Source organism: Podarcis melisellensis (assembly GCF_964234715.1).
Source record: "Podarcis melisellensis genome assembly, chromosome: 11".
Classification (NCBI taxonomy): Eukaryota; Metazoa; Chordata; class Lepidosauria; order Squamata; family Lacertidae; genus Podarcis; species Podarcis melisellensis.
In genome coordinates this window covers 62,937,573-62,951,880 of record NC_138543.1, presented here as the reverse complement: position 1 = coordinate 62,951,880, position 14,308 = coordinate 62,937,573, and the positions used below count along the sequence as shown (strand labels likewise).

At 48.3% G+C, this 14,308-nt stretch overlaps 1 protein-coding gene across 2 annotated transcripts; it reads left to right on the top strand.

Moving 5' to 3' along the window:
• Positions 1-137: 137 nt before the first annotated feature.
• On the top strand, positions 138-12,503 carry LOC309380112 (B-cell differentiation antigen CD72-like). 2 transcript variants are annotated; one of them, XM_081929941.1, is made up of 7 exons: positions 140-455; positions 546-635; positions 4,060-4,149; positions 4,981-5,388; positions 7,403-7,578; positions 8,428-8,507; positions 10,428-12,503. In XM_081929941.1, the coding sequence occupies exons 1-7, from the start codon at positions 386-388 to the stop codon at positions 10,564-10,566; spliced, it is 1,053 nt and encodes a 350-aa protein (XP_081786067.1). In that variant the 5' UTR covers positions 140-385; the 3' UTR covers positions 10,567-12,503. The 2 variants fall into 2 exon arrangements, with proteins under 2 accessions (XP_081786066.1, XP_081786067.1); XM_081929940.1 differs by having other exon boundaries at positions 138-635.
• Positions 12,504-14,308: the final 1,805 nt, after the last annotated feature.

Below are 14,308 nucleotides of genomic sequence, written 5' to 3'. Positions count from 1 at the left end.
GGCCTGGATCCGCAGGGGGGCAGCAGTGGGGATGTCCAGGTTCTGCTGACGGGGCAACACGCCCTGCAGGGGAAGCCCCTTCTGTCGGCCTGTGACGCTGACTTGCCCGATTACGAGAAGGAGCAAAGGGGAAAGAGGAAGCCATGCTCTGATGCGCCGCGGTGCGCCGAGGGGGCCATGCAGCTGGCCTGGGTCCCTTGAGGAGATTGCAAGGGAGGAGGAAGGTAGGACTTTTATTTTCATACACTGCAGGAAGTCTCTCACATTTCACTTTCTCTAATTTGCCACCACTTTCCTCTTTTTTCTGCAGAGAGCCCAGGAGCTCCCCCCCAGCCCAGCCTCTCTCGTTGCCACTAGTCCAGGTGAGACAGGACCCCCCCCCAGGATGTCACAGGGTGTGACCTACGCTGACCTGCGCTTCGTGAGGACCCCTCCGGAGAAGAGCCAGGAGAAAGGTACACAGAGCCAACTGGCCCCGATCCCCCCAGCAGGGTCCCCCTCCGGGTCCCCCCCCTCCGTGACTCACCCCTCGGCTCCTCTTCCAGACCCCAGCGAGGGAGAGCTGACCTATGAGAACATCCAGGGCCCCCCCTGCCAGGAGAGGATGACTCCCACCCGCACCGAGGGCACGAAAGGTGAGTGTCAGCCAGGTCCTTTATATATATATATTGGTTTTACATAAATTTATACATTATAAGGTTCTTTTGAACCTTTGGACTTCCTCCCCTCCCTCCATGGCTTCCATTTCCAAAGAAAATGTTTTCTTTTTCTGCATCTTTTTTCTGTTATCTATCTGTTGCATATTCATAGTTTCCAAAGTTCATTTCACATTATAAGTGTCATTGCATCCTTGCCAATGGTTTTAACTGTTTACAGTGGTCTTTTCAGTATGTTAAAAATTATTCCAGTCTTTTAGGAATACAGTGGGGGGTTTCTCTGAAAGGTCCCTCACTTCTGAAAGGTAAGGACCCTGTTTCTCTTTCAAAAGAGGACCCCTTTGATAACAACCGGGGACCTTGCAGCCACAGGACTGACAGAGGCTGGGTTTCTCCCACTGAAGCAAAAAGCTCCATCAACCCCAAAGGGCTCTTTCAGGTGTTTTGCAGAAGGTTTTTTTTTTAAAAAAAAATACACACATTTCTCAGAAAATGTAGGCTTCTTTTTAAAAAAAAAACCCAATCGGTTTCTTATCTTCCTCATCCTCTGCGCTCACGGCAAGAAGCCCATTAATATAGGTCAATAATACTACCCTGTATTGAAACAGCACATCTTAGGTAGGACAATTTAAGTTCTTAAACAACTCCTAACCCACAATAATACTACAACCAGACCTAACACGGACACTGGCACCAGAGTCTGCAATAAACCCAGATGCCAACTTTGCTGCCACATACACCCGGACAACACCATTACTGGCTCCAACAACATCACACATACCATCTCGGGACTATTTAATTGCTCATCGTCTAACATTGTGTATGCCATCAAATGCCAACAGTGTCCTTCAGCTCTCTATATTGGACAAACAGGCCAGACCTTACGCCAAAGAATAAACGGACATAAATCGGACATCAGGAATCACAAGACAGAGAAACCAGTAGGAGAACACTTCAATCTCCCAGGACATTCTATACAAGATCTCAAAGTAGCTGTTTTACTACAAAGGGATTTCAGAAATAGACTGGAAAGAGAAGCTGCTGAATTGCAACTTATTACCAAACTTAAAACCATGGAGAGACCTGGTCTGAACAAAGACCTTGGATTCTTATCTCATTATACATGACAAAGCCATTTTTCACCTTCTCACCCCTTGCTTTTTCCTGTAAGACCTATTGCAGTCGTTAAGAGTCGTCAACAGGCTCATCACAGCTATCTGCCAATCACCCATTCCCACCCCCCTTCTGAGTAATACCCCTCCCCACCTTCTCACTATATAGAAGGGTCTGGAAACTTCTGTTTCAGTGTATCTGAAGAAGTGTGCATGCACACGAAAGCTCATACCAAGAACTAACTTAGTTGGTCTTTAAGGTGCTACTGGAAGGAATTTTTTTTGTTTGTTTTGACTATGGCAGACCAACACGGCTACCTATCTGTAACTGTCCTTAATAAAGGGAGTCATAGCAAACCTCAAACAGGCAATGCAGGCATCACGACTAAAGAATCCCCTTCAGATGGCCACCTCCCTGCAACGGAGGAATCTTTCACCCAGTGTGGGGCTCGAACCCATGACGGTGAGGTTAAGAGCCTCAGGCTCTGCCAACTGAGCTCCCACTACTATTCGGCAGGCACTGTGCAAAGAAACAGTGACACTCGCTGCCCAGGAAGCTCATAAACTGTGCACCTAATTATATCTTTGCTTCTTTTCCTCCTTGCTGGATCGGGGCCCTCCTTGAGCAGTTTCTACTGCTTAATATTGTTATGAGTTTGTGGAAGGAAGGGTGTAGGCAGTTGTTAAGCTATAAGCCAGGCTAGCTTCCGGTGCCAAGGGGATCGCCTGGGTGAGCAGCTATTAAGAGAACAAAGGAAATGGGGCTCTGTGCAAGAAGACAACTGGGCGGCCCCATGCCCTCAGTTTTTTTGTTTGTTTTAATTTTATTTACCCCACATTTCTATCTTAGCTCCTCTATCCCCTACACCCATTCACCCTCCACTAAAAGCCACAGAGAGGATTCAGGAGTCCTGTTCATGGCAGTTGCTCAATATTCCCCCCACCAGGAAAGCAACTTCCACCTCCACGGCTGCAAGAAACAGTGGGATGAAAAGAAAGAAGACATTGTTCACTCCTAACTACCCTTCAATGTTGAGCTCCTTTGAGGAAGGCAGAGTTTGACCGCATCTTGCTTGGGTTATAGCGCCTGAAAAGACATCACTATGCATTGATGTCCTGGCCATTTCACAAAAAGATGGAGTTGCACAGGCTCCAACAACCTCATTGGGAACTTCGCTGTCATCATGAACAAGAACAAACTCCAGACACCGAGTCTCCTCTTCATAACACCGGATGGGCATAGGACCCTCAGGATCTACTGGGCCAGAAGCACAAAGGATTGGAGACCATTGCAAACCATTTAATTCATGAAGTGGAACAAGTCAAACGTCCAAAAGGTCACACACGATACAAACGGTTCAGCTTTCACTAATCAGTGTAATTGGCTGACCCCCCCACTCCCTCAGTTCAGAGATAGAAGGACAAAGCCTCAGTTTAGAGTTAAAGGGGGCAGGAAAGCAGCAAACTTCTTGTTGAAAGTTAAGAGCATTGCTATTAGCAATAGCTCACAGCCTCTACAGCCTACATACCGTATACTATAGTGGGGGCATTTCAAATGAGAGTTGCTGTAATGATTCGTAGTTAAAAGCAGAACTCAACAGGTTTGGGGTCTTCCTAAAAAAAAGTTCAACAACTTTTGGTGTGTCCTGGTTTTTCCTTTTTGAAAGCTGGTTGGCACTCAGTAAGTAAAACTTACAGCCCTTTATAGCATCACGATCACCAACAAGCCAGGCAGTTCTAGGGCTGGGGAAATTCCTAGCCCGTTTGAGGGGGGTCTTTAGGGTTCAGTCTTTAGGCTTCCAGAAAGGAGACTTCTGTGTTTAGAATGTTTTTCATCCTGAGATTTTGTGCCTCCAGATTTTCAGATTTAAGAAGGGCTCCCAAAGAGGCTTTAATTTCATGAACTTTTTACTCAAATTAACACTGGACCCTTTTCAACTATGCAGAATATAAATCGGGGGGGGGGATCTTGGGGTTTCTGCAGCCATTCCACCAGTCTGACTTGGGGCAGTGGCTCTCCTCATCTTGGGGTGTTTGGGCTCTGCATGAGAGGGGCCCCCTGCTGAACAAGAGGAGAGAGGACCCCAAAGGAGCCTGCTCCTTCCCCCACAAATGCCTACTCATGGGATTGGCCACGATTGCAGCAAAGCTTGCTGGGCCCTGGCAGGGAACTGGGGGCTGCCTTCAGCTCCCTGTCTCCACACAGCCCTCCCTCCAGGATCAGGCTTCCTTTGAGGGTTGACCCCATCCCACAGGAACCCCAAACTGACCCCACTGAGTTTCTCTTCCAGAGTCAGACCGTCGGACCTGGTACGCCATCCTGGCATTGTTGGCCACCTGCCTCTTCCTTCTCACCGCCGCCACAGGACTGGGGGTCCGATGTGAGTAGCGGGTGCCCCCTGCCCAAGCCCACTGAGCTGATAAAGGGGGGAGGGGGGAAATGTCTGTGAACCACCCTGAGACCTTTTGATAAAGGGCAGCACATAAATTTAATAAATAAAATATAATAAGTGTCGCAGGCATTTGATGCAGAGCTTACCCTGGAGCCTGGGCTCAGAGAGGGTCTGCCTGGTGCCCTCCAGGTAGTGTCAGACTCCAGTTCCCACCAGTCCCAACCTGCATGGTCAGTGGTCAGGTTCAAGGCGAGCTGGAGCCTCACGTCAGGAGAGTACCTCACTGTCTCCTCGAATGTGTTGTTGTTGTTGAGTCGTTTAGTCGTGTCCGACTCTTTGTGACCCCACAGACCAGAGCGCGTCAGGCCCTCCTGTCTTCCACTGCCTCCCGCAGTTTGGTCAGACTCATGTTTGTAGCTTCGAGAACACTATCCAACCATCTCATCCTCTGTCGTCCCCTTCTCCTTGTGCCCTCCATCTTTCCCAACATCAGGGTCTTTTCCAGGGAGTCTTCTCTTCTCCTGAGGTGGCCAAAGTCTTGGAGCCTCAGCTTCAGGATCTGTCCTTCCAGTGAGCACTCAGGGCTGATTTCCTGAAGAATGGAAAGCTTGGATCTTCTTGCAGTCCATGGGACTCTCAAGCACCATAATTCAAAACTGCCCTGATGTATACCCCCCATTTGTATATCTCTGAGCAGCCTGCCTTTGGTCACCCGCAGTGGAGACTGGCTCCCCTCTGCCATGCTCCTTCCTGGCACCTGCAGGTCCTTCCTCCTCCCCCTCCTCCTCCTCTCATGTCGCCCCTGCTTGTGCTCTGCAGACTGGCAGGTCTCACGGCAGCTGCAGCAGGCGAATGAAGATGGCAGTGCCCTAGAACGGAGAATGGGCTCCCAGGAGGACAGCCTGGCCCAGACCCAAGCCCAGCTGGAAGAGGCCAAGGAGGAGCTCCACTCCACCAACAGGACCCTCCAGAGCTGCCTGGCTGCTGGGAACAGGACGCAGGAGCAGCTGAGGGAAGCCAACCAGAGCCTGATCCTCACGCAGCAGGAGAAGGAGGAGCTGCAGCGAGAGAAGGAGAAGCTACAACAGGCTAAGGAAGAGCTGGAAGAGGAGAAAGAGCAGCAGCAAGAGGACAAAGCAAGGCTGCAGGAGGAGAAGGAGACCGTTCAGCAGCAGTTGGAGGAGATGGGGGGGAAACTGGAGCTACTTATAACTTGCCAACAGAAGGGTATGTCTGTTGCATTCAGATCAGGAGGCTGGCTGGCCTGGCCAGGCTCCCTGTGCACCGTATTCTATCACCTGCCTCTCAGGTGGTGGAAGAGGATTGGGATCACACAGGGAAGGTGGCCCAACCTCTCAGAGCACGTGGGCTGCAAGAGTACACACTGAATTAGATTTCCATACTGTATATTAAAGTATTCACAATATAATCAATATTATTTAAGGCACACAATTACAGTTGTACTTTGGATCTCTAACACCTTGGCTCCCGAACAAATCAGCTCCCGAACAATCAAAACCCAGAAGTGAGTGTTCTGGTTTTTGAACATTTTTCAGAAACCAAACGTCCAACACGGCTTATGCAGTTTCCAATTGGCTGCAGAAGCTTCCTGCAGCCAATCAGAAGCCACGCTTTGGTTTCCAAACGGTTTGGAAGACGAGCGGACTTCCGGAACAGATTCTGTTTGACTTCCAAGGTACGACTGTAATATGTTTAATTAAATATATTGTCAGAGCTGCCCAAGGTCCCAGCTCACAGAGGACCAACGCCAGTTCTTGTTATATACAAAAGTCTTTATTAAGGTTCAGTTTCGATTTCAAAGCCGCGGCGCGCAGCTCTACGTCTCAACCCTAGACCGCTGAAGCTCCGTCTGAATCTCCTCCCCCCAGACACCAGTTCAAGACCCTAGCCTTGCTCCACCTCCTCCTTTGCTCCTTTCTCCTCTGGGTCCTTCTGCCCGCCGGGGTGTTGCCCTTTCTGCACTCTTCTGATGCTGAAGAGTCCCCGGATTCTTCCCCCTGCCTCCGGCGTGCTTTAGGACCTGGCTCCCAGTCTGCGCTCCCGGCTGTCCCGCGCGCCTGTGCATTTGAACTTGGCGCGCGCGCCCAGCCGGTAACCTTCCTCCTGACTGTTACACTGCTCCTTTCACTGCTCCCTCCTTCGGGGGGGGGGCTAACTGGATCTGACTTCCCCTCTATTCCCTCACTCAGCGACAGGGGCGTGGTCAGCCCTGACTCATCTTCTCTTTCCCCTGGAGTGGAAACCGGTCCTGACACCTGGGACTCTTCCCCCCCACTACGCTCTGGTGGGGAACTTGGTCCCGATCTCCAGCTGCTGCTTTGGGAGTCACCGCTGGTTCCTTGCTTCTGGTGCCTCCCTCCCGGGAACCCCCTTGCTCTGGCTATCGGTGCTCCCTTCTGGGAATCTTCCGAATCACTGGACAGACTCCTGGACTCTCTTCCCCCACTGTCATCCTCATCTACGCTGCCCTCGGATTGTTCTCCTTCGCTCTCCGCTTCCTCCTTCCCCTGTGCCTCCGCTCCTGAACCCCTGACATATATATAATTAAATACACAATTAATACACACTCAATAGAGTTAATGTATTTATTTATTTATTTATTTATTTATTTATTTATTTATTTATGAAATAAATAAATGGAAATACAAATAAAATACGCAAGTATTTCCTGGTTGCTGGGCAGGGCAGGATTCAGGCAGCTGATGAAAGGGGAACAGCAGCTGGGAAGGGTCTGGGCCAGCCGGCTTAGGAGCCCGGTCAGCAAGGAGCCCTGGCCTCTGCCCCCAAGTGCCACGCCAGCCAAGGCACTTCCTGCAGACCCCACCCCCACCTTCACATGGAGAGAGGCAGGTCCTGTGGAGGCCAGGACCCCCTGCTCCAGTCTCTCCACTGGATTCCTGTGCAGGCGGCACTATGTCCATGATGGCACCTGCAGACATAGCCTGCTGCCCGCCGACAGAGGAGCACCTGCAGACTCCCTGGCAGGGGCCCTGACACTCCTTGCCCACCTGCCAAAGTCCCCTCCCCCATCCAGCTTCTCTTTGGTGTGGGCACCATGATCCACGTCACCCACAACACCCCCTCTCCCTCTCATAGACTCTCAGCCCATGGACTGGGGACAGACCAGGGCCCCACCAGCGTGGGTCCCACCCTAAGCCGGCCTGAGACCAGGTGGCTTTCAGCTGAACACCTTCCCTTGACCTTCCCTTCCCTTCTTCAGCCTGCTGCCCCCGAGGATGGAAGTTATTCGGGTGGAAATGCCTGTGGATTTCACCTTCAAGGGAAATGAAGAGTTGGTGGGACAGCCAGGAAGCCTGCAAGAGTGAATCATCTCAGCTGCTTGTTTTGAAGCCCTGGAGTGCAAAAGAATTATGGGATGCCACATTCATTGATAAGGTAATACCTTTGGGGTGCAAATGCCTCAGACTTTAAGGAAGGGGGCTGCTGGTGCTGGGGAGTCAAGTCCAGAGTCTAGCAGATCATGAAGAAATATCCACCAGGACAGATAACCCCTTGATTTCTCAGTGCAGATGCAACCCCCCCCCCATGAACTGGAAGGGGTACCATGGCACATTCTGTGTGGGGTTTGCAGCCATGTTAGCCAAGACTACCAACTTTTATTTTACCGTAGCTTAGAAGTATTTATCAACATACTATATTTGCTGTAAATGCTGCCTGCACTGAAATGTGAGTAAACGGTTTTGTTAAAAATTTTTTTTACTACAACATGTAATTCAGTCTCAGAAACAGATGTGAACAAGGGGAAGGACTGCAGGCCACAAATAAAAGGGGATAGAAATGTATAACTGCCTTATTCCTAAACTTCAGTAAGCTGCAAAAACATTTAAGTGTTTTATTCTGCTAAAAAGGCTTCACCTCCCGTTTTCGTTTTTTATTTCGCCCACACATGTGGGATAGAAGGTTTTAAATTTCACTTTACAGAATTAATCCTCAATTCATATCTTCTGCATTCTGGACCTGGTCTTCTTCCAGACCACTCTGCACCAGAGCAAGGTGTGTGCTGGGGTGACCATAGGCCGGAAGCCAACCAGGGCACCTGATTTTGGAGTATCTAGTTGCCCCATAGCCAGCGAGAGAAAAAGCAAATTTTCCTGCTACTCTCTAGTTTCCTGTAAACTCTAATTAACTGTATTGCTTTTATATAAGAACCTCTTAAAAAGTGAGAAGGGAAAGTCTCATTGGGAAGGAGGTCTTTCTCCATTAACATTTTATTCTTTTTCTTAGAAAACTCAATACTGGATTGGACTTGAAAAAGACTGGCAATCAGAGTCTTGGAAATGGGTTGATGGTACAGGCTATGAAGGGTGAGTGGAAGAGAGATGGTCCCTTTGCTACCCATTAAATCAGATTTGCTTGGGCTGAACAGAGCAGAGTTCCTCCTACAGCCACCCCTGGAATCTGCAGCCTTTCCCCTTCTTATAGGGCTTAGCCTCACAAAACCCTTCCCTTTATCAATGAAAACAATTCTGTGGAAAACCTGAATTGACATTTGCTCTGATTCACTGGTAAAGATCCAGTTTTCCTGGGGAAAGCAGCAGGGCAAAAAAAGACTTTGCCTGTCCCTGTTTTGGACGGATCTGGATTCTCCTCCCAGAAGATATTTTGCAGCCCCCAAACAGGCTCCTCCTAAACTGGCCACCACTGACAATTCAGATTCTGCGAAACGTGGCTGGTGCAAATGAGGGCAGCCCCACAGAGACTAATTTTGGGGTGGCTGGGAGAACTTATCATTACTTACTTACTTACTTACTTACTTACTTACTTACTTACTTAACCGCCCTATACCCTGTTATGGAAAAAATCTGGGTGCAAGTTTACTCCACTGCCCAGCTCATTGGGGTGCCCCTCCCCGTGGGTTTCTCCTGGTCAGCAAAAGAAGGAATCTCCAGACAAGTTAAAGAAGCAACAGTGGTCAGTGGAGCTGATCTTTATTGTTGCAACAAGGTTCAAACACACAGAGCAGGAACCCCGAGCATGGGCTTGCATGGACTTTTAAGACCTTCCCCACGCTCCAATAGTACATTTCCAGATACATCATCATTACATCACCAGTGTGTGTCACCAAGAAGGAGGGGATCTTGCCTGGTAACAGGAGTCCCCAACAACTTCTAAGTACCCACCACCAAGAGAACAATAGAACTACCATATTTACACCTATCCTTGCCCTCTGGGCTTTCCTGAAGATGGGCTATGTCAGGGGTCAGCAAACTTTTTCAGCAGGGGGCCAGTCCACTGTCCCTCAGACCTTGTGGGGGGGGGATGGACTATATTTTGGGGCAAAAAAATGAATGAATTCCTATGCCCCACAAATAAACCAGAGATGCATTTTAAATAAAAGGACACATTCTACTCATGTAAAAACATGCTGATTCCCAGATCATCTACAGGCAAGATTTAGAAGGCGACTGGGCCGGATCTGGCCCCCAGGCCTTAGTTTACTTACCCATGGGGTATGTGAACACCTAGCTTCAGCAGACCCCATCAACGGATATCTGTCTGGTCCATTGTTATCGTTTTCCCACTTCCTGGGGAGAGGCAAGGAGTACCTGACCTTATGCTTAAGGGATTATGGCGGCAGGGGAGCCCTGGATTCCCCTCTTCCAGAGGACCCATTAGCCGTTGGAACCAAGGAAATGGGTTAAACCGTTAAATTTTGGCCTATTATTTGATTCTATATTGGATAGTCAGAAGAAACAATACAATACATGGTATCCACTTATTGCTACAATTTTATAGACTACTTTTCTGAGCTTCTTTGCTGTTGTGTATGTCTGGTGCCTATGACAATGGTCATTGTCCTGGCCTTAGTTAGAGGCTGTGGTGGGGACTTGGGATTTGGGGGGAGTAGTTTAACTGCCCCCCGAAGGTCTCAGGGCGGTTCACTTAAAATATCACATATATAAAATCAAAACAATAACTCAATAGCCCCCCCCAAAAAAAGAGCCAGCATTTTTAAAAAGGGTATAGGATGTAGATCAGGCAAAGGCCTGCTTAAAAAGGAACATTTTCGCCTGGCGCCTAAAGGTGTACAATGAAGGCGCCAGGCGAACCTCCCTGGGAAGAGCATTCCGCAGACAGGGAGCCACTGCAGAGAAGGCCCGTTCTCATGTTGCCACCCTCCAGATCTCTCATGGAGGAGGCAGATGAAGAAGGGCCTTAGATAATGATGAATGGCGAGGAGGGATTTGGGCTTTTTGCCTTGACTGTCATCTTTGTTTTTCTAGAACTGAAAATATTGTGACTTCTTGTGGTTACCAAAGCACCTGCGCTCAAATGAGCAACAGAGCCCTACAAATGTGTTACTGTTCAACAAAAACCAGATACATCTGCGAGAAGAACGCTCAATATCCACAGCCAGTGTGAGCTCAGTAGGGCCAAAGTACGCACAAAGACCCCCAACAGGCAAGACCTTCTCTGGAGGAGCCAGCATGGCTTCTTCCAGCAATGAACCCCCTTCTTGCCATCACCAGTAGCTTATTTGTCTCCAGGTGAGCGTGTTACACGAGAACAACCAAAGCACACTCCCCTCTAATTGTCAAAACAATAAAATAAATGTTCAATAATACACAGTGTGGGCACACATACAAACCATATTCTGAAATGGTACAGGAGGGCAACACTCTTAAGTGACCTCAGATCTTTCTCTGCAAAAGCAGAGTATTGGCTGGGGGGGATGCCTTTCCAAATTGCTATTTTTCATGTGTAAATCCTGTAAATAAACAAACTGCTGTAAACTGCGTGGAATGAAGGGGCTTAAAGGTAAAGGGACCCCTGACCCTTAGGTCCAGGGGCGGATTACTCTGGGGTTGCAGCACTCATCTTGCTTTATTGGCCAAGGAAGCCAGCATTTGTCCACAGACAGTTTTTCCTGGTCATGTGACCCGCATGACTAAGCAGCTTCTGGCAAAACCAGAGCAGCGCATGGAAACACCATTTACCTTCCCGCCAGAGTGGTACCTATTTATCTACCTGCACTTTGATGTGCTTTCGAACTGCTAGGTGGGCAGGAGCAGGGACCGAGCAATGGAAACTCACCCTGACCTTCTGATTGGTCTTGATTTAGACCACAGCGCCACCCACGTCCCACTCTGCAAAAAACAGTCTGGCAAGTATCTGTGAACCAGAGCAGACCTGTCAACAGAGCATCTTCTGTACATCAATAGCTGTAAAATTGGGAAATGAGATTCAGGAATTAAAGTATTTACCATTTCAAAAGAATGGCCCAGACTGGCCAAAACAACCCCTCTGCAGCACCACAAATCCAACTCAATGCTGTAATGTTGGAAAATGTCGATCACTTCTCTTACCTGAGCAGTTGTCTTGCCACAAGGGCCAACATTGACTCCGAAATCCAGCATCGCCTGAGCTCTGCAAGTGTGGATTTCTCCTGATTGAAGTGCAGAGTGTTTGAGGACCGGGACATTGGCAGAGAAACCAAAATGCTTGTTTACAAAGCTATTATACTACCAACCTTACCGGATGCTTGTGAAATGTGGACCACTTATAAACACCATCTCCAACTCCTCAGAAGATTCCATCAACAGTGTCTCTGAAAATTTTTACACATGACTTGGGAAGACAGGTGAACTAATGCCAGTGTACTGGAAGAAGCAAAGATCACCAGTGTCAAAGCAATGATTCTTCAACATCAACTTCATTGGACTAGTCATGTTGTTTGGATGCCTGATTGTCATCTTCCAAAGCAACTACTCTATTCTGAACTTAAAAATGGAAAGCGTAATGGTGGTGGTCAAAAAAAGATGTTTAAAGGTGCTCTCATGGTAAATATTTAAAAATGTAGTATAAACACCAACAACCGGGAAACACTGGTCTGCGAGCGCTCCAGTTGGAGAACAGCCTTGACCAAAGGTGCCATGTGTTTTGAAGACACTCGAACTCAGGACGCAAGGGAGAAACATGCTAAGAGGAAGGCACGCTTGGCAAACCTTCACCGTGATCCACTCCCACCTGGAAACCAATGTCCCCACTGTGGAAGGACATGTGCATCCAGAACTGGCCCCCACAGTCATTTACAGACTTACTGTTAAGACCCTGTTCATAGAAGACAATCTTACTCAGCTATGAGGGATCACCAAAGAAGAAGAAAGAAGACGAAATTTGATGAATGGGATTCAGGAATTAAGGTTCAGTAGTACCTTCAGTTGCGAATGGGATCCGTTCCGGAGGTCCGGCCGGATCCTGAGGTTTTCGCAACCAGAGGAGAAGTGGTAGACCACTTCTGTGCATGAGCACGGGGTGAAACACTTCTGGATTTGCCACTTTCGCAACCCAAAGTTTGCATTACCCAAGGGTAGCATAACCAAGGTGTTACTGTATTCTGTATACTGTATACATTTCAAAAGAATGGCCCAGACTGGCCAGATAGGACAATCAGCACACAATTATTGGATATCTTGACAGACAGGAGAAAAACCACAGACTCAAATTTCTGTTGCAGACCCCCTCTTTATGTGACACAATTTTGATCCTTTTTGGGTGGTCCTAACTAAAAGGGGCTGGGCAATTTCTAAAGCTTTTAAAAGTATCTGCACACCTTTGTTCTGGGTCCTCACCGCCTACCAAGGAAGGTGAGTACGGTTGTTGCAACAGAATAGCAAAGATCTGCCTTGCTTTCACTAGATCCTGCCTTAGCTCATTCTTCTCTGACCAATATCAAATGTGGGGGATTCTTAGTCCCTAAATGGGGAGTTAGGGATTCCAACAATATTGGGAAGAACAATATGTTGTTAGCCACTCTGAGCCCGGCTTTGGCTGGGGAGGGCGGGATATTATTATTATTATTATTATTATTATTATTATTATTATTATTAAGAGCCATTCAGCAGTTGAACAGTCTCCTTTGGACATAGGGGACAACTCCTAGGGGGTTATTTGAGGGGGCTGCGCTCCCACAAGGCTGATGGGCATCTCCATTCAAATGGTGTGTTCGCACTGCATCATGTGATCAGTCATGTGGGGTGGGGCTTACCTGGGCCCCTACAATATTTTATTCAAGTTGGCACCCCTGCCCTTGGAAGCTGGTGGACTCTCCTTCATTGGAAGTGGTCAAGGAGAGGTTGGGCGGCCGTCTGCCAGGGATTCTTGAGCTGTGGTTCCTGCATTGCAGTGGCTGGGCTAGATTCCCACTCTGCATTCCCATGCCCCACCAACCTCCGTCTCCCCCCACCCAGCTCCCCACTGGCCTGCCCAAGGGGGTGGTCCTGGCTGTTAGCTTCCTCCTCCTCTGCTCATCCTCAGTGCTGCTCCCTTGCAGAACTCATTGAGGGGGAAGGATGGGGACTAAATTTCTGTGTTCAATCTCCATTTCTGTGTTCCATTTCCAGTTAATTTTATTTTTATCTTTATAGGTTTGATGTTATGTTATTAATAACCTTTTCTGTTGAGAGATAGCAATAGAAACAAACCAGAAATGCAAGTTGGGGGAAGTCTTGGAGAGGAGGGAGGGAGGAATATATAGTAAACGTTAAGAATTTGAGATGTATGTAATGAATGAAAATGAAAAATGAATAAAATTTTCAAAAATAAAAATAAAATTAAAATTCTGTGTTCCAGACCCAATGTTAGCCTGCAGTTGAAGCCTATGAGCTGCAGACTGGCTTTGGCCCAGTGGCACTGAGCCTGTCGGAGGCACCTGGGATTCTCAGTGGCCTTCTGAGCCATAAGCGCCGACTGTCCAGGGAACGGCAAAACTATGCCAAGCAGATACGGGGGGGGGGGGGGGGAGAGACTTCCATTCGTTTCCCTGCCGCTTTCCCACAAAACTGGGCCCAAAAGGGATCAATATGTATCAAATGACTATCAACAAGAATAACTATTAAGAGAAATTAGGAACAATTTGAAATAATCCTGAAGGCAAGAAGTAACCACATGGAAAGACCAATGCAACATTGTATGACACAATCCAGATAAGTTTACCTAATGTAACAGCTTGGGATCAAACAGGGGCCGGAATAATGCCTGACTCAGAAAGGAAATGGTTGGATCCTATAGAACAGGCATGGCCAAAGTCTGTTTCAGGAGCCTAATCCGGCCCACTGGTCGGTTTAACCCGGCTCCCGTGGCAGTTAATTTCCTGGGGTAAAAT